Raw genomic sequence first — 19855 nt, forward strand, 5'->3', positions numbered from 1 at the left:
AGTTTCTAAGAATTTCTTTGTATTTTAGTTATTACATTTATTATAGTATTTCTGCAGCAGTATAAATGTCTAATGTCCTTTCTTTGCCTCTAAAGGCACCTAACCTTCGATGACTTGCTATTGCTACGAGTGTAAGGTGCACTTTTACATAGCAACCTGCTGAATCCTCCCTCTCCTGTCTGCAATGTGTCTGGGTCAATCATCCCATTATTATAGGCAGGCTGCAGGCATCCTGTGTGCGACCGTGGAAGTGTTTGTCCCAGATGGCTGAATCGAACAGGTCATGTGGAAATGTGAATGTAGGAGAGGGGTGATGGGTGAAAGAAGGGAAAAATGGATATGACTGTATCACTGCCATCAGGCGATAGCTCCATTAAATATTCAAATACTGTTTTTAGAATTAAGCACTTGAGAATTTTTGGAAATGTTTATTTCCAGCCGATGTAATTTGGGAAAAAGAATACAACTGATTAGCCAGTTATTATTGTGAATTTTATAGTCTTATATATCTGATACCATTGGAAATATTTATGCCTATATCCTTTTATAATAAGTGCATATTAGAAAATTGCTCAGACCGGTCCAAATTTGTGTGTCTCTGGCCCAGCTAATCTTGTATACAGATCCACTATATTGTTTGAAATAAGTGTAAAAAAAAATGTTTTACATCGTATGATAACAATATAAAAAAATTCTGCATCGTATGATGGTAATATAAAAAAGTCCTACATCGTATTATGATAACAATATAAAAAAAGTTCTACATCGTATGATAACAATATAAAAAAGTTCTGCATCGTATGATAACAATATAAAAAAGATCTGCATCGTATGATAACAATATAAAAAAGTTCTACATCATATAATGATAAAATATAAAGATCATACAAAAATAGCACAATGAGAAGTATCTATATACATAATTGTCTAAGGGGTACTTCCGTCTGTCTGTCTGTCCTTCTGTCACGGATATTCATTGGTCGTGGCCTCTGTCTATCATGGAAATCTAAGTCGCTGATTGGTTGCCGCAAAACAGCCACGACCAATCAGCGAAGGGCACAGTCCGGAAGAAAATGGCAGCTCCATACTCCCCGCAGTCAGTACCCGGCGCCCGCTCCATACTCCCCGCAGTCAGTGTCCCCGGTGCTCCGCTTCCCACAGTCAGTGTCCCCGGCGCTCCGCTCCCTGCAGTCAGAGTCCCCGGTGCTCCGCTCCTCGCAGTCAGTGTCCCCGGCGCTCTGCTCCCCGCAGTCAGTGTCCCCGGCGCTCCGTTCCCCGCAGTCAGTGTCCCCGGCGCTCCGCTCCGCGCAATCAGTGTCCCCGGCGCTCTGCTCCCCGCAGTCAGTGTCCCCGGCGCTCCGCTCCCCGCACTCAGTGTCCCCAGAGCTCACTCCGCTCCCCGCAGTCACTGTCCCCGACACTCCGCTCCCCGCAGTCAGTGTCCCCGGCGCCCGCTCCATACTCCCCTCCGGTCACCGCTAACACAGGGTTAATGCCGGCGGTAACGGACCGCGTTATGCCGCGGATAACGCAATCCGTTACCGCCGCTATTAACCCTGTGTGTCCCCAACCTTTTACTATTGATGCTGCCCATGCAGCATCAATAGTAAAAGAAAGTAATGTTAAAAATAGTAAAAAACAAAAAACCTGCTATACTCACCCTCCGTTGTCCGCTGAGCTGCTCGCGCCTGCCGCCATCTTCCTTTCCCAGCGATGCTTTGCGAAATTACCCAGAAGACCGCCGCTAAGTCATATGGGTAATTTCGCAAAGCATCCGGGGAACGCAAGATGGCGGCAGCCGCGCGCCCATCAGCACAGCGCCGTTGGATCCCAGGAAGCGGAGAGACGGGACGCTGAGGAGCAGCGACCAGAATGATGAGTATGTTCAACTACAAGGGGCCCTTGGATCGTTAGGTGAGTATGTTTATTTTTTATTTTTTTAACCTGTGACATACGTGGCTGGGCAATATACTACGTCACTGGGCAATATACTACGTGGCTGGACAATATACTACCTCGCTCTGCAATATACTACGTGGCTGGGCAATATACTATGTCGCTGTGCAATATACTACGTGGCTCTGTGCTGTATACTACGTGGCTGGACAATATACTACGTGGCTCTGTGCTGTATACTATGTGGCTGGGCAATATACTACATGGCTGGCCAATATACTACGTCGCTGTGCAATATACTATGTGGCTCTGTGCTGTATACTATGTGGCTGGGCAATATACTACGTAAATGAGAAATATACTACGTGGCTGGGCAATATACTACGTGGCTGGGCAATATACTACGTGGCTGGGCAATATACTACGTCGCTGGGCAATATGCTATGTCGATGGGCAATATACTATGTGGACATGCATATTCTAGAATACCCGATGCGTTAGAATCGGGCCACTATCTAGTACTGTATAAACCTTCATGGATCTACACTAGTATATCGGATCACTCAATTCTGTAATAAGCAGAATATATATAAAAAAGTTGACTCCTGTATCTAATGTACGATCCATTGCAATCAGCTTCAAATATTACAAATAAAGTGCAGTATTAACCAATGTAATAATAATAATAATCTTTATTTTTATATAGCACCAACATATTCCACAGCGCTTTACAGTTTGCACACATTATCAACATAAAAATGGTTCAAAATGTAAACAAAATTGTTCAAAAAAATTTGACGTCAACTCTATGAAGTGATTTTTCAGAAAATTTTTATACTGTCGTGGAACCGTTTTCATGTTGGTGAATTCTGTACTTTATTTGTTACATTTGAAATTTTGTAATATATAGAGTTCACATTTTGGCCAGACATCAATGTATCTCCTTAATTCTGACTCGGACGCTCCTCCCAATGAGTGGCAGATGCGTAAACTCCTTTTGGTGGGAAAGAAAAAGCCTCAATTGTTCCGGAGTGTTCAGCTATGCACCAAATACCTTGCACTTGTTGGAATAGGCCTACTTGGTTGACCTTGTGCCCCTTCCTTGTTTTTGTCTGGGAAGCCATCACATGTGAATAGTCTGACTGGCACAAGTATGGACGCCAAGCCCCAGATACAAGAAATGTCTTGAATACATTTTGCATGTCATACAACCTTCCTTAAACACTGGTTAAAATTAAATATTCAACATTTTTGGGGAGTTTTTTTGGAAAACAAAAATAGTTGAAATAGGTTTTGCCACGAATACCAATGCCATGTAGGTACAAACCTAATGTCAAGCGACATTTATTAATAATTAGACTTATTGGCATATAATTCATTTTAAACTTCTTGGAAAATGTTTTTAGAAGTTTTTGTCAAATCCCCAAAGTCAAAAATAGAATTGTACATTTTGATAAAAGTAGAAGAAGGCAGAGCATTTCTTTTTCTACGTAAAACTGGGTCGCAAGTGGTGAAATAGATATTCTCTCTTTTCCTCGGTGGAATTTGCAGACAATGCACCTGTCTGTTTAGCACCATACATTAAATGTTGCCTCTTTCCAACATACCAAATAGTAAGTTTTTCGTAAAACTCGTCTTTCCGAGAAGTCAATTTTTCTAGACGACTATACCCTCTCATTAGCAAAGAATAAGTACAATGATAGCAGCATGGCCAGATAGAATCAACAAACACATACAAATGGGCACTCATCTCCTTGCAGCCCCACAGAGAAGACTGGTTTCAGGGAGGCATGGGCGTGTTCAGATAACAATAGCTGAAAGCCAATACTGCCCCTTTCACAATGCTGAGCCCTGAGCTACAGCTTAGGACCTTCACTGACACAGGGAACTGAGCTGAGGGAACTCTGGGGATGGTGGAAAGGTGGGGGATAGAGGAAGAGAGATGACAAGAAGGGTGGGGGGCTGTAGATGCAATGAGGCAGAAAGTCTGAAGCACAAGTGAGCTAAGCCTTGGCTCAGGTCCTCTCATAGAAGAATCTTTTTCTCACATCTGCTTAGAGATTACGATGGACAAGGGTTTTCAGGGTCATGGCTTAGCAGCAAGTTTTAGACTGCGATGCTACAACAGTAACAACTAGAAGGATCATCAGTGGAAGGTTGTGGACACGGCTCTTTGACGCACCTGTAAGTTCTTTATGGGCTTTGAACTTTGAAGCTCATCAGAAATGGTCGTGTTTATCAACACCAAGCTGAAGTCACTGATCAGCCTGTTCAAGAAGAAGAGTAAGTACCGTAATCCTTTACAAACGGACTCCGAGGAACCTTTTTAGAAGACTATTTTATGTCTATGCCTAGTGAATGTGGATGATATTGAGATAATGTTTTGTAAGGAAAATGCTGGGTGGCAGGATTTGCTGTCAATGTCATGGCTTTAGTCCAACATACAATTTCCATCATTTTTTCTCAAGATGCTTGTCTCTGTAGTAAACTCTGTTGGGTTAATATTATGCAAGTTGAATTGTCATTTGAATGCATAGATTTTAAGGTATTTTTGTTAACATTCTACTATTTTTTGTGCTAAGAGGATTTTTTGTGATTATTGACATGGAGATGGTTTATCACACAGAGGATGATCATAATAGATTTATTGTACCTTATGTGATTTTAGCGGTCTAAACATATAGGATCGTACCACTGATCCCGTCTCTTGTTTTGATAGTAAGCTCTTCTCTCAGAGCTGGGCTTCTAGATTGTTAAGTCTACTCCATAGAGATAACTAATAATTGGAATTAATTTGCAGTCTGGTCTCCATCCTCTCAGCGTGCCCATGAAAAGCTTTGTGGAATTAGAATTTGCAATGCAGCGATCTCAGCCTAGAGATGTGTTTGGAGAACCTCCCTAAGCACAAGTTCCTGAACAATAGAGCTGGTAGCAGCGTGCCACCAAGGCTTTACTGACAATGAGCACTTGCTGCAGAGTTGGTACTATGGCTCAGTGAAATGTAAGGGAGCATTGAACAAGCATTTCATATTATCATTATGGTACTTAATGATGACATCTGGAATCTTGGGTTAGGTCTTTAAAGAAGGAGAGACTGAGATTGTGGTCTTTGGGGTTGTTATGGTGAACTGTAAAGGCATCTGTCGGTTTATAACCATATAAGCCCCTGGGTGTCCGGGGGCAATTGTCATCACACCGCAGATAGATCACATTCCACCTGGTTGTGCTGGTTACACATACCTAACCTGATCTAACATATGAAGCACTGTAAAGTACAATTATTTCATGAAAAATAACCACATTGATTTCACAATTAATATTTGATCCGGAGAACTATTTGTTGTAATCAATAACATTATTCTACACCAGTATACTGCAGTTGCACCAAGCAGTCCAAGAACTGCGTCGATTGGCGCAGTTTTCAAATTCACTGCAGCTAAAACATTTGCATTTCATTGTTAAGGGCCACGTGGTAAACTGTCGTTTTGTTGAATACCCATGCAGCAATTTGTAAGCCGTGTGATCAACATGTTGACATGTCTGTCAGCCTCATCATGGGCGTATGTCAGCTGCACTGCGGCCGTAACTTGTAAATCGGTCTTAATCAGTCGTCCGATGAGTAATTTATTAGATAGCTACAGATACAATGTCAACAGAAACCTGAAGGTTTAGTAGGCTTGACACTATAAATGAGGTTGTTGTAGACATGTAATGTAAATAATGGCCACATATATTTTTTTTAACTGACTTGTATAGCACCATTAATTTCCACAGTGTTGTCTGACATTATTGTCACTGTCCCCATTGGAGCTGACATTCTAAATTCCCTATCAGTATGTCTTTGGAGTGTAGGAAGAAACCGGAAAACCCACACAAATGCAAGGAGAACATACCAACACTTTTTAGATGTTGTCCTTGGCGGGATTTGGCGGGATTTGAACCCAGGACCCCAGCGCTGCAAAGGAACAGTACTAACCGCTGAGATGATTATACCTAGCTATACTAGTCTTGGCAGAGAACCAACGCTGTCCTTCATGTAGTTTGTCAATGTTGTTTTTAGAGGTTTTTACATTTCAACAGCGAACATTCAAATTATGGACAATTGGCTGGCGTGTCTATAGCTATAGATTCCCAACCGAAAGTTAGATATGCCTGGGTAGATATATCATCAGTCTGATTGATCATTGTGCGGGTATGAGGTCACTTATTACCATGCTTGTATATAGAATAGAAGACTAATTTAGATAACAAAGTGCTTTCACAACAGGAGGAGGTTTGTCAAGTATTTTTGGACACATTTAGTTGTTGCTGTGTAACTTTGGTAATATGTAGATTGGGATTTGGAAAGTAAAGTAGTATTTTAATAATTACTCATAGATAGTTTTGGCGCTCACTTTTGATATCTTCTTGTAATATAATGTCGGTGGTATAGTTGACTTCATTCTGTTGACTTACCTTAGTCGGAAGTACAGGAAGACAATTAGCTGTTTGCCATTACCTGGAGGCTCCTCTCAGAAGTCCACCAGTCCTTATGGCTCTGTTATGGTTGTTTGAGTAATTGATCCTTTAGTTAAATCCGAAATTTTAACCTCAAACTTTTTATTGGCTGAACAGAACAACATTTTCCTTTGATGATTGAAAGTAAAGTACTTCAACTTTACAACCAGCCAGCTACCTAATGAATAGTGGAACCTTCTCACCCCATCATAAAACATGGATCAGCTTGCAGCTACCTTGTGGGGTTGGATGAAACGTCTGACTAGTAATTAGCTGGATGTTTGTGAGTAGACCACGCTCTCTCCATTACTGCAGCAAAGTATGTCTTGAAGGCTCCGTTTTTAGCACGTGCTACTTTCTGCAGGATATTATTTCTGTATCCATATGGCAGTACTGTATTTTCCATTGTCACTTGCTGTCTGCACCTGACACTTGCCTTTTGGGATTATTAGATGCGTGTGTATATCCATGACAGCAGTGTAACGCAATCTGGCACCCTTATTTTAGTTGTACTTTGGTACGTAATGGTTATAACACTACCTTATCTCCAGAAAGATGACTCCTTAATGTTTAATATTGGTTGCCTTTCAGATAAAATACATATTTGATAGCAGATGGGATTTCTTGTCTTGAAATGTAATTCAGTGTATAAAACAGCAAACACTCTCATTTTGTGGCATTCGGATTCGACATGGCAGTTCCAGACAAATTTAATGTCATTTTGCCAATTTTCTCATCTTTCTTAAAATCATAGAATCATGCTAAATCCTTTTGTGGGATTATTAGGATCTCATGCCCTATATTTCTCTTGTGTTTCTCATGTAAAATACAGGCAAACGGAGGTTGGCTTACTTCCATCGCTTAATCCTGCTAATCTTGGTTTTAGTATGTAATTGTATTAATTATCCAGCTTCTTTCTGGTTAACTGGTTCATCACCTTTTACATTACCTTTTGTCTAATTTTTGTTATGGTTTATAGAGCTGGTATAATCACCAATTACCTTATTTTATGCGTGAGGGTCTTATCTCAGAAGCAACATTTCATTATTTTAATTTTTTTCCAAAATAAAACCTGCAAATAACATGAATTTAATTGGGATTCTGTTTTCTAATAATCACCTTGAACAAAAGAACAGAATTGCTGAGTACCTATATCTCAGTTACCAGGGCCATTAATTTGAAGATAAGCCATATGCTGTAGGCCAAATATTTGACACAGCTCAGTAGCCAGTGTTGCCCGCCGCATCTTGGACATGATGCCAGCTGCTTCTTCATTTATCAGCTACCTCAAGCAGAATACCAACTGGGAAGATGCAAAATCATCTCCAGATAGTTGTGTTATACACATTCAAGCAAACAGGTCACTTTCAAAGCTGGCTGAACACTATAGATTAGAAAAGTCAACCTGTTGTCTTTTTGTTTCAGGAGATGCCACAGATCTAATGTATATTGGACACTTCCACAGTTTCTTGATGGCAAATATTAGGGAGAGAAGAATTAGAACCTATGTGACTCTGGTAGAGGAGCTGCGGCCACAGTGGTCTACTATTCTCATGTTCTACAACCCCGGAATGCAGAGGTTTATGTGAAATCAGGAGTAATAGTTGTTGGCAACATAATCTAGATAGCTTTAGAGGTAAAACAAGTGATAAATTACCTTTTATAAACCAAAGTTTTTTTTTTGTTTTCACTAGCGGTTTCCAATCTAGATGATGAAAGTAAGTGGACGGTCCATTACAGAGCGTCTTGGCACCAACAGGAGAATGTCTTCCTTCCATCATCCAGACCGGCATGCGTAGAAGATCTGCACAAGCAAGCCAAAGTCAACCTGAAGACAGTGCTGCGAGGTAAAGACTCCTGTGCTACGTAAAAAAAGATCTCTCACGTAAAATAAGTGTGAAATTTTCCTGAATTTACCACTGTTTGTTTTTTTGTTCTTGTGCCTCTCCATTCCCTCTTCGTATGTAACTCTAGTCATTTTTAGCAAACTGTGTGTGGTCATCACGGCCCACTTAGAACAGTTGAGGATACCACCCACTTGCCTAACACGACTATGTATAAGGAAGAGAGGGCCATATCTCAGGAGTGGAAAGGAGCAGGAACAAAAGAAAACCAACTCCAAATTCAGGAGAAAATCAGCATTTAAACCACGGAAAAATGACATATTTATGGCAAGTGACAGGGGTCCTCTTTAACCTCTTACCAACATGTGCTACACAGGTACGTCATATTTTGGCACTCTGTGTTTGATGCGGGCTCTTGCATATCTCCAAGCAGATGATGGCGGTGATATTCAGCCATCATCTGCCTCTAACAGCAGCACCTGTTAACCTGGAAATCTCTGACAGCAGCATTTACTGCACGCCAGCAGTGTGGCAAGTCATTCCATGATCCCAACGGCACGTACGTGACTCAGTCATGGGTTGCCAATGAATTAACATTTCAGCCGCAGGTGAACTGAAGACTTCTGTGCCTATCATGACAGCACTTCTCTGAACGCCAGCTTCTGACTGGATTTCTTTGGAGACTGTGATTTTTTGCTATATACAGCAGTACTGTGGTATTGCTGAACATAACACAAGTGATCAGATGATCGCAGTTTCAAGTCCGCTAAGGGGACTAGCAAGTACAGTGAAAAGTAAAAATGTTTTTACAAATATAAAAAAAATCTAAAAGTTCAAATAACCCTCATTTTGCCAAACTAAAAATAAAGAAATAAAAAAAAGTTGTATGTAGTATGTGTCTCGGAAAATGGCGACACAAGCAACATTTTTCTTTACAAATTTTTATTTTTTTTCCACTTTGAATTGAGCAATTCAAAAGTATAACTTGTCCTGCAAATAAACAAGCCATCATGTGGGTATGTCGATAGAAAAATAAAAATAATGATAAAATAGTTGTAGAGTTCAAAGAAACCTTGTGCAGCATGAAATGATTAGGCGATATTGGACCAGTTTACCACTTGTCACCCATTGTATAGTGCTATTGACTGAAGAATAATGGTGCTATTTAGGTTTTGAGTTTCCTTGCTGCGTGTAGCTAGGAGGAAATAGAATGAATATCTAAGGACTCCATAGGGTGATATGACTGGTCTCAGCTCTAGGAATACTAATCCTGCTTAAAAGCTTATGCTGTCTTACTACTAATCTTACGTTACACTGAAGGGCTGGAATTTAAGAAGGAGTTCTCCGTGAGGTGGAGGAGTCACCGTCAGGTCTGCACAGATGCTCGCCTTTTTTTTTTCCAACATGCACGAAACCTGTCACCATGGGAACATGGAATAACTCTGGGAAATCCAGTCTGATCCATATACTGTGCCCTTGGTAACACATATGGCTAGTTTATCTGCTTTAACGTTTGCCTGGAAGTGCGTTCAAGGCTGCACAGATTGGTGTCTGCAGGAATATCCGCTTTGATGGACAGCTGGATTAGTCGTTCTTAATGAAGATGTTGCAGTAAAGTCCAGGAGTGGGTAAAAAATGTAGAAGAGGTGCTCGGCATCCTATCATACTTTCCCTCAGATTGTTCCTTTCCTGGTTTTGGCTTACACATACTGAGGTGAAAAAGATCACCAAATACCGTGTGCGTGTGGCCTTATGCTGACATTGGCCATATCATATAATTACAACCAGGTGCGGACTGGGACTGAAATTCAGCCCTGGCATTTGTAATCACACAGGCCCATGTTGTCCCTGTTTCCAAACACCAGATAGGGATATGTTACTAATATTACCACATCGCCCCCCCCCCCGAGGAAGCCCACCACACGAAACGTACGTCGGGGCGATGGCAGGAAGGTACTGAGTCCCCACATGGGAAAGCACTTTTTACTGGGAACACTATTTGTGGCACTTTAGTATAATTAGTATATTTACATCAGGACTATTTGGATTCATGCCTTATAGTGGCTAATCACTAACATTAGGATATGTTCCACTGGGAACTTTCCCGTATACTTTTTCGATCTGATTGGCTATTTGAGATAGCACGATTCCTAATTTTTCATCAGCGTGCCCTTTTGTGCATACCAAGACAGTTTTATCTGATGCTCAGCATTCCTGCCCTTGTTTTGTCATCTCACCAACTCACCTAGAGTAATGTTTTATGTATTTTACATGTCTCTGCTAATTTTGTATTTAATAAAGAACTTTTATATATATATATATATATATATATATACACATATATATATATATATATATATATATATATACATATATATATATATATGTATATATATATATATATATATATATATATACAGTGCCTACAAGTAGTATTCAACCCCCTGCAGATTTAGCAGGTTTAATAAGTTTCAAATAAGTTAGAGCCTTCAAACTTCAAATAAGAGCAGGATTTATTAACAGATGCATAAATCTTACAAACCAAAAAGTTTTGTTGCTCAGTTAAATTTTTATAAATTTTAAACATAAAAGTGCAGGTCAATTATTATTCAACCCCCAGGTTTAATATTTTGTGGAATAACCTTTGTTTGCAATTACAGCTAATGATCGTCTTTTATAAGACCTGATCAGGCCGAAACAGGTCTCTGGAGTTATCTTGGCCCACTCCTCCATGCAGATCTTCTCCAAGTTATCTAGGTTCTTTGGGTGTCTCATGTGGACTTTAATCTTGAGCTCCTTCCACAAGTTTTCAATTGGGTTAAGGTCAGGAGACTGACTAGGCCACTGCAACACCTTGATATTTTGCCTCTTGAACCAGGCCTTGGTTTTCTTCGCTGTGTGTTTTGGGTCATTGTCTTGTTGGAAGATGAAATGACGACCCATCTTAAGATCCTTGATGGAGGAGCGGAGGTTCTTGGCCAAAATCTCCAGGTAGGCCGTGCTATCCATCTTCCCATGGATGCGGACCAGATGGCCAGGCCCCTTGGCTGAGAAACAGCCCCACAGCATGATGCTGCCACCACCATGCTTGACTGTAGGGATGGTATTCTTGGGGTCGTATGCAGTGCCATCCAGTCTCCAAACGTCACGTGTGTGGTTGGCACCAAAGATCTTGATCTTGGTCTCATCAGACCAGAGAACCTTGAACCAGTCAGTCTCAGAGTCCTCCAAGTGATCATGAGCAAACTGTAGACGAGCCTTGACATGACGCTTTGAAAGTAAAGGTACCTTACGGGCTCGTCTGGAACGGAGACCATTGCGGTGGAGTACGTTACTTATGGTATTGACTGAAACCAATGTCCCCACTGCCATGAGATCTTCCCGGAGCTCCTTCCTTGTTGTCCTTCGGTTAGCCTTGCCTCTTCGGACAAGCCTGGCCTCGGCACGGGAGGAAACTTTCAAAGGCTGTCCAGGCCGTGGAAGGCTAACAGTAGTTCCATAAGCCTTCCACTTCCGGACGATGCTCCCAACAGTGGAGAAAGGTAGGCCCAACTCCTTGGAAAGGGTTTTGTACCCCTTGCCAGCCTTGTGACCCTCCACGATCTTGTCTCTGATGGCCTTGGAATGCTCCTTTGTCTTTCCCATGTTGACCATGTTTTAGTGCTGTTCACAAGTTTGGGGAGGGTCTTAAATAGTCAGAAAAGGCTGGAAAAAGAGATAATTAATCCAAACATGTGAAGCTCATTGTTCTTTGTGCCTGAACTACTTCTTAATACTTTAGGGGAACCAAACAGAATTCTGGTGGGTTGAGGGGTTGAATAATAAATGACCCTCTGAAAAGACTTTTCACAATTTAAAAAAAAAATAAACAAAGAAATAACATTCTTTTTTGCTGCAGTACATTTCACACTTCCAGGCTGATCTACAGTCCAAATGTCACAATGCCAAGTTAATTCCAAATGTGTAAACCTGCTAAATCTGCAGGGAGTTGAATACTACTTGTAGGCACTGTATATCTTTATCTAGTGTTGTCTAGTCTATTTAGCTAGTCATTTGAGTACGGATATCGACTTTATTGGGGCATAATATTTAGGAGTTACCCCCTCTTTACTTTGGTTACATTTGTATTTTTACTTGGTAATCATTTTTGGTATGATATCCTTTGTTAAACTAATATTAACCTGGATGGAGAAAAACAAGATCAAAATTTCTAATGATACCTGTGGCGTGCTGGGGTAAGTGACGGAGTCAGCGACTTTGCGCTCCATCACAACTCTTAACAGTATGGGTGTCATGAGAACACAGATTCTGTTAACAACGTAGCAGACAAGGCAGCCCATGACCAGACAGGCCCTTCTGGCATTTGCCAGAATTGCCAGATGGCCAGTCTGGCCCTGATTACAACGTAAAAAACTTGTTTTTAACATTGAAGACTTTAATGTTAAAAAATGGATCCAACTGAAATCTTTTTTTTTTTAAATGAACAAAAATGTTTGTGTCTGCACAACTTTTTTGCCAACAGATTGTTGCTCGATCCATTCTAACTAATGACATGTTAACCTAGCCTAACTCACTGTACGCAGGCCCTACTTACCTGTCGCCTGGCATCTGCTCCATGCTCTGGAAATTGTGCTGACAGACACAGCTACCCTTCTTGCCACAGCACACATTGATGTGCCATCCTAGATGAGCTGCAAAACCCACTTTTGTGGGTTGTAGACACTGCCTCATGGGATGAGGGGTGAGAGCAATGACAAAGTGCAAAGGTGACCAAAACAATAGCCAAAAAGAATGAGAACAGAGAAATGGTCTGTGGTCACCCCCTGCAGAACCATTCCTTTATGGGGTTTGTCTTGCTAATTGCCTGTTAGATTAGAATTTGATTCACAATCATCTTTGCTTCATAACTGGACAGTTTGATTTCATAGAAGTGTGATTGACTTGGAGTCACATTGTCTTGTTTAAGTGTTCCCTTTATTTGTTTTGAGCAATGTATTTAAGTATCCGTTCATGTAGTTTAGGCCGGGGTCACACTAGCGCATAACATCTGATGCAATAGCATCGGATGCGATAAGCTAATGATACTTGGCTCAAACGCTGCCACAAGCGTGAGCAGTGTCAGTGCTCTGTGCTCCGATCCTCTCACATCAGAAAATCGCAGCACAAGTGCAGAGGATCTTCTCCATTGCCGGCATCCGCAGTAATTGGACTGTACTTGGATGACATCTGAGTGCAGTCTGATTTTTCACACACACCCATAGACTAGTATGGGTAAGTGCGAGCTGATTCTCTGGTGCAATTGCGATTGTTCTTTCATGCTGAATCTGCATGAGAAAATAATTTCCGATGAGATCTGCCCCATAGAATAACGCTGGTTTTATCGCTCCTGTGAGCGAGTCCTTAGATGCAGTGTCAATTCACGCCAGGTTATGTAGCTTAGATACAGTGTCAGTTTATGTAGCTTAGATGCGGAGCCAAGGCAGGAGCTTGTAGCCAGGCAGCCAGCTCCATGTTCATCCATCAACTCTGACTTTCCATTGTGTTAAGCTCATTTCGCTCGACTTTTGGCAGTGAAGCCAAGGCTGAAGGTGGCAGTTCTTCACTGCTCGGGTATGACCATAAAAGAGTAGCTGTTATGAATCTTTTTATTATGTGACTTGCCCCAGACTGCCCTCTGTTAAATCATGTGTGAATAAGACCAGTCTGCTGATTAATATATGCAGTTCTCTATCCCCATGTTTCACTTAGTGTAAGGAGTCATTCACATGTATTAATCTGTGTGAACAGACATACTTCAAGCAACGACACGCAACCCCAGTATAAGCTACTTCTGTTTAAAGAATATAGATTTGGAGCCAAGGCAGAAAAATATCTACATTCCCACATAGGGGTTTGTTCGTTTTCACGCACTTTGTTTTTGCTATGATTTTTCCACAAATTTTTCATGGTTGAAAAATGATGTACTTTACAGGACCATCAAAGTGAAAGGGATGATTAAATTTCATGCACAATCTGCTTATTTTTTTTTATGCGGATTTAAACCAAAGTGTTTTTTTTTCAAATCTCAATGTCAATTCTTACACAAATTTTCACCCATTGAAATGAATGAGTTAAAAACACAAGAAAAAAACGCAACAAAAGCACATGTAAAACTCTTGTATTTTGTGCAGCGTTTTTCGAAACAACACTTTGGTTTTGGTGCAATAAAATCTGCAACAAATGCTCAACATGTGCACATACCCTAAGGCCATGTTCACACTTTCAGTATTTGATGAGTTTTTTTATCAGTATTTGTGAGCCAAAACCAGGGGAAGGACAATGAAAATTAGAATAGAAACACGTCACCATTTCTGCATTTATCACCCACTCCTGGTTTTGGCTTACAGATACTGATGTAAAATCCTGACCAAATACTGAAGGTGTGCATGTGGCCCTATGGACCCATTGTGCAGTCTGCCCAGTACCTTACAAAATAGATATACAGGGAGATCCAAAAAAGTTATGAATGACATCTAAACCAAACTTAAAGGCCAATCAGAAGTGTGGGCAGAGCTCAACATTCAGAGGACTGGTGGATCAGGAACAGAGAAAACATTGATTTTGTCAAAACTACAGCAAGTAGCCTGTTAAGTGATACATCGCTGGAATCATGGTCACCGCCTCTGCATCATTCTGCTCTCAGATGGGGTAGCAAAATCTTGGTGACAAATTCCCTCTAAAATTTTTGCCTTTGGGTGTAAATATTGTTAAGGCCTCCATACACATTACAAAATGGTCGAACCAGATTGGCAAATATTCTAATGTATAAGGGGGTCTCCCGACTCTCTGCAGACAGTTGATGTTGGGGGAGAGAAGGAGCTTTCCTGTTGTATTTCAAGCAGGTGATTCTTTTGCTCTTCCTCATAGATAAAATGGTGCCAGGAATCTGGCAGTGGTTCTCTAATAGAGAACATAGTTCTCTGCCAAGCGACCCTGTTTATGGGAAAATTTGGGGAGCTGTGGGAAATAGCCGTCAGCTGAATAATCATTCAGTCAAAATCCATTTAATATATATGGCAGCCTTTAGATTACTAACACCACGTTTTGTACAGAGGCTTAGTAGGGCACCCACTGTGGTGTAGTGGGCTTTACACATCTGTATGCCTCCATCTTCATACTAAACTCCTCCTCACCACAGTCATACAGTTGGTTAAGAGATAGCACCCTTGTGTTAAAGTAGGGTGTGTGAACAGATGCTACGAGGGTCTTGATTTTGAAAAAAAGTTTTGTATGGGCAAAGCAGAGATAGTTAGATGAGTATGGTGACGCGATAGGCCAGACTAAAAGAAATACATTTTTAGGGCACGATTAAAACTGTGGATATTGGAAATTATTTGAATTGTCTTGGTTAGTGTATTCCAATGAATTGGTGCAGCACGTGAGAGATGGAGACAGGAGTGGGAGGTTCGGATTATAGAGGATGTTAGTTTTACGTCATTAGCAGAACACAGGGTACAGGTAGGGTGGTAGAGTGAGATGTAGGGTGGTGTTGAACCGTGGAATGCTTTGTTGGTGAGAGTGATAAGTTTGTATTGAACTCTGTAAGTCAACTAGTGCAATAACTGGCACAGAGTAGAGTCATCAGTGTAGTGGTTGGAAAGGAATATGATCCTGGCTGCTGCATTCAGGACGGATTGGAAAGCTGAGAGTTTAGTAAGAGGGAGACCGATTAGTAGAGAGTTGCAATAGTCCAGATGAGAATGAATAAGAGCTACAGTAAAGGTACCGTCACACTAGACGATATCGCTAGCGATCCGTGACGTTGCAGCGTCCTGGCTAGCGATATCGTCCAGTGTGACAGGCAGCAGCGATCAGGCCCCTGCTGTGCTGTCGCTGGTCGGGGAAGAAAGTCCAGAACTTTATTTGGTCGCTGGACTCCCCGCAGACATCGCTGAATCGGCGTGTGTGACACCGATTCAGCGATGTCTTCACTGGTAACCAGGGTAAACATCGGGTAACTAAGCGCAGGGCCGCGCTTAGTAACCCGATGTTTACCCTGGTTACCATCCTAAAAGTAAAAAAAAACAAACACTACATACTTACCTACAGCCGTCTGTCCTCCAGCGCTGTGCTCTGCACTCCTCCTGTACTGGCTGTGAGCGTCGGTCAGCCGGAAAGCAGAGCGGTGACGTCACCGCTCTGCTTTCCGGCCGCTGTGCTCACAGCCAGTACAGGAGGAGTGCAGAGCACAGCGCTGGAGAACAGACGGCTGTAGGTAAGTATGTAGTGTTTGTTTTTTTTTACTTTTAGGATGGTAACCAGGGTAAACATCGGGTTACTAAGCGCGGCCCTGCGCTTAGTTACCCGATGTTTACCCTGGTTACCAGCATCGTTGGTCGCTGGAGAGTTGTCTGTGTGACAGCTCTCCAGCGACCAAACAGCGACGCTGCAGCGATCCGGATCGTTGTCGGTATCGCTGCAGCGTCGCTAAGTGTGACAGTACCTTAAGAGTTTTTGCAGACTCAAAGATAAGAAAAGGTCGAATTACAGAGATGTTTTTGAGGTGTAGATGACAAGAGCTAGCCAGTGATCGGATGTAGGGGGTGAATGAAAAATGTGAATAAAGAGTGACCCCAAGACATCAAGCATGTTGCTGGGGAGTAATGGTAGAACCACAAACAGAAATGGCAATATTGGGCATAGGTAGGTTAGTGGAGGGGGGAAACATAAGGAACTCAGTTTTAGAGACAGCAGAAAGACAATCACTGGTATTTTGTAGTAATGCAGGGGTGACGTCAGGAGATTATGTACTGTATAACTAGATGGTGGCCCGATTCTAACGCATCGGGTATTCTAGAATCTGTATGTAGTTTATTTATGAAGTTTTCAGAATAATGCAATTTACACACAGGATTCGGCTGGCCGGCCGCGACCAATTAGCGAAGCGTGGTTCAAATTGCCACGTAGTATATTGCCCAGCCACATAATATATTGCCTAGCCACGTAGTATATTGCCCAGCCACGTAGTATATAGCACAGACACGTAGTATATAGCACAGCCACGTAATATATTGCACAGCCACGTAGTATATAGCACAGCCACGTAGTATAGAGCACAGAGATGTAGTATATAACACAGCTCATGCAGTATATAACACAGGCCACATAGTATATAGCACAGCGATGTAGTATATAGCACAGACACGTAGTATATAGCACAGACACGTAGCATATTGACCAGCCACATAATATATTGCACAGCCACGTAGTATATTGCACAGCCATGTAGTATATAGCACAGCCACGTAGTATATATCACAGTGATGTAGTATATAACACTGCCCATGCAGTATATAACCCAGGCCACATAGTATAGAGCACAGCAATGTAGTATATTGCCCAGCCACGTAATATATACCACAGCCACATAGTATATAGCACAGCCACATAGTATATAGCACAGAGATTTAGTATATACCACAGCCCACGCAGTATCTAACACAGCCGACGTAGTATATAGCAATGTGGGCACCATATCCCTGTTAAAAAAAGAATTAAAATAAAAAATAGTTATATACTCACCCTCCGTCAGCCCCCCGGATCCAGCTGAGGCATTTACCGATGCTCCTCGTGACGCTCCGGTCCCAAGAGTGCATAGCGGTCTCGCGAGATGATGACGTAGCGGTCTCGCGAGACCGCTGCGTCATCATCTCGCGAGACCGCAATGCATGGACCAGTCACCGTAGCGTCGCGAGGAGCGGGAAAGGCCTCGGCTGGAGGGTGAGTACATAATGATTTTAAATTTTTTTTATTATTTTTAACATTAGATCTTTTTACTATTGATGCTGCATAGGCAGCATCAATAGTAAAACGTTGGTCACACAGGGTTAATAGCAGTGTTAACGGAGTGCGTTACACCGCGGCATAACGCGGTCCGTTAACGCTGCCATTAACCCTTTGTGAGCGCTGACTGGAGGGGATTATGGAGTGGGCACTGACTGCGGGGAGTAAGGAGCGGTCCCGTCGTTGTTGCTGATTGGTCGTGGTCGTTTTGTCCCCGTAGTATATGGACAATGATGATTCCAGAATTCGCGGCAGACTGTGCCCGTCGCTGATTGGTCGAGGCAACCTTTATGACATCATCGTCGCCATGGCAACCATTATGACATCTACGTCGATACTGTGCCCGTCGCTGAATCAGAAACGTGGGATTTCTATGTCCTTTATGACATCATCGTCGCTGTGCTCGTTGCTGATTGGTCGAGGCCTGGCGGCCTCGACCAATCAGACGCGGGATTTCTACGTCCTTTATGACATCATCGTCGCTGTGCCCGTCGCTGATTGGTCGAGGCCTGGCGGCCTCGACCAATCAGAGAGCCGGGATTTCCAGGACAGACAGACAGACAGACAGACAGACAGACAGAAAGACAGACAGACGGAAAAACCCTTAGACAATTATATATATAGATTGAGTATCATCAGTATAGAAATGGTAATGAAAACCGAATCTACTGATGGTTTGTCCAATAGGGGCAGTGTAAAAGGAGAAAAGGAGGGGCTTAGGACTATTAACCCTGACAGAAAGGAAAAGATGAGCCAGAAAAAGATACAGTAAAGGAGTGGTCAGAGAGGTGGGAGGAGAACCAGGAGAGAACAGTGACCTTGAGCCTGATAGCGCGGAGCATAGCCAGGAGGAACTGGTGATCCACAGTGCCGATTACTGCAGAGAGAACCACTAGAATCAACATGGAGTAGTGACCATTAGAGTTAGCTGTTAGATCTTTAGAGACTTTAATGAGGACAGTTTCAGTAGAGTGTAAAGAGCCGAAACCAGATTGTAAAGGGTTGAGCAGAGAGTTTTCTGAGAGAGAGCAAATTAGACAAGTGGACCAAGCGTTCCAGGAGTTTAGAGATGAAGGGAAGATTTGAGACAGGTTTGTGGTTAGCAGCACAGTTCTGGTCAAGTGATTTTTTTTAAGTAATGGGTGTATGCTGGCATCTTTAAATGAGGAGAGAAGAAATACCAGATGAGAGGGAGGGATTGAATATTTTAGTTAGGTGAGTGGTGACAGCTGAGGAAAGGGACCGGAGGAGATGTGAGGGAATAGGGTCACTGCTGCAGGTAGTAGGGCGAGAAGATACTAGGAGGCTGTTTACTTAATCTTTGATGACCGGTTCAAAGACAAAAAAGTGAACTAGATGCAGTGCAGAAGGAAGGAGAATGCATAACATTTGGAGAAAATTTGCTGTTGAATATGGTAAATTTTTTCTTTGAAATAATTAGCATGATTGTCATCGCTGAGGTCGGTGGTCAGGCCAGCACTCTTGGATTGAGTAGAGAATGAAATGTGTCAAAGATTCATTTAAGATTGTTGCATAGTGCAGTGATAAGGGTGTTGAGGTAGGTTTGCTGAAGGGTGAAGTAGGTTTGGTGAACCAGAATGGATTTTCTCCCCAAACATTCAGCGCACCTGGAGCACCGCTGGAGAACACGTACTTGCAGCCTGTGCCAGGGTTGCCGACTGTGCGAGTTTTTCTATGTGTAGGAGGTGCATCCTAATCCAGAGCACTGTATTATTATAATGTTTCAGTGCTGAGTCCAGACATGAGAGGGAGGAGATTGGGGCCAATGATGACTG

General features: G+C 42.2%; 1 protein-coding gene across 9 annotated transcripts in view; it reads left to right on the forward strand.

The window, feature by feature from the left end:
• Positions 1 to 19855, forward strand: part of NHSL1 (NHS like 1) — a 265624-nt gene that overhangs the window by 205551 nt on the left and 40218 nt on the right. For 7 of the 9 annotated variants that reach the window (XM_069725945.1, XM_069725943.1, XM_069725944.1 and 4 more), the window contains one exon: positions 8088 to 8240. In XM_069725945.1, coding sequence (XP_069582046.1) covers positions 8088 to 8240 — 153 coding nt within the window. Of the gene's footprint in view, positions 1 to 3770; positions 4180 to 8087; positions 8241 to 19855 lie in introns of those variants that run through there. The other 2 variants (XM_069725947.1, XM_069725949.1) reach the window with 1 other exon arrangement.

This window comes from Ranitomeya imitator, chromosome 5 (genome assembly GCF_032444005.1).
Source record: "Ranitomeya imitator isolate aRanImi1 chromosome 5, aRanImi1.pri, whole genome shotgun sequence".
NCBI classification, from domain to species: Eukaryota; Metazoa; Chordata; class Amphibia; order Anura; family Dendrobatidae; genus Ranitomeya; species Ranitomeya imitator.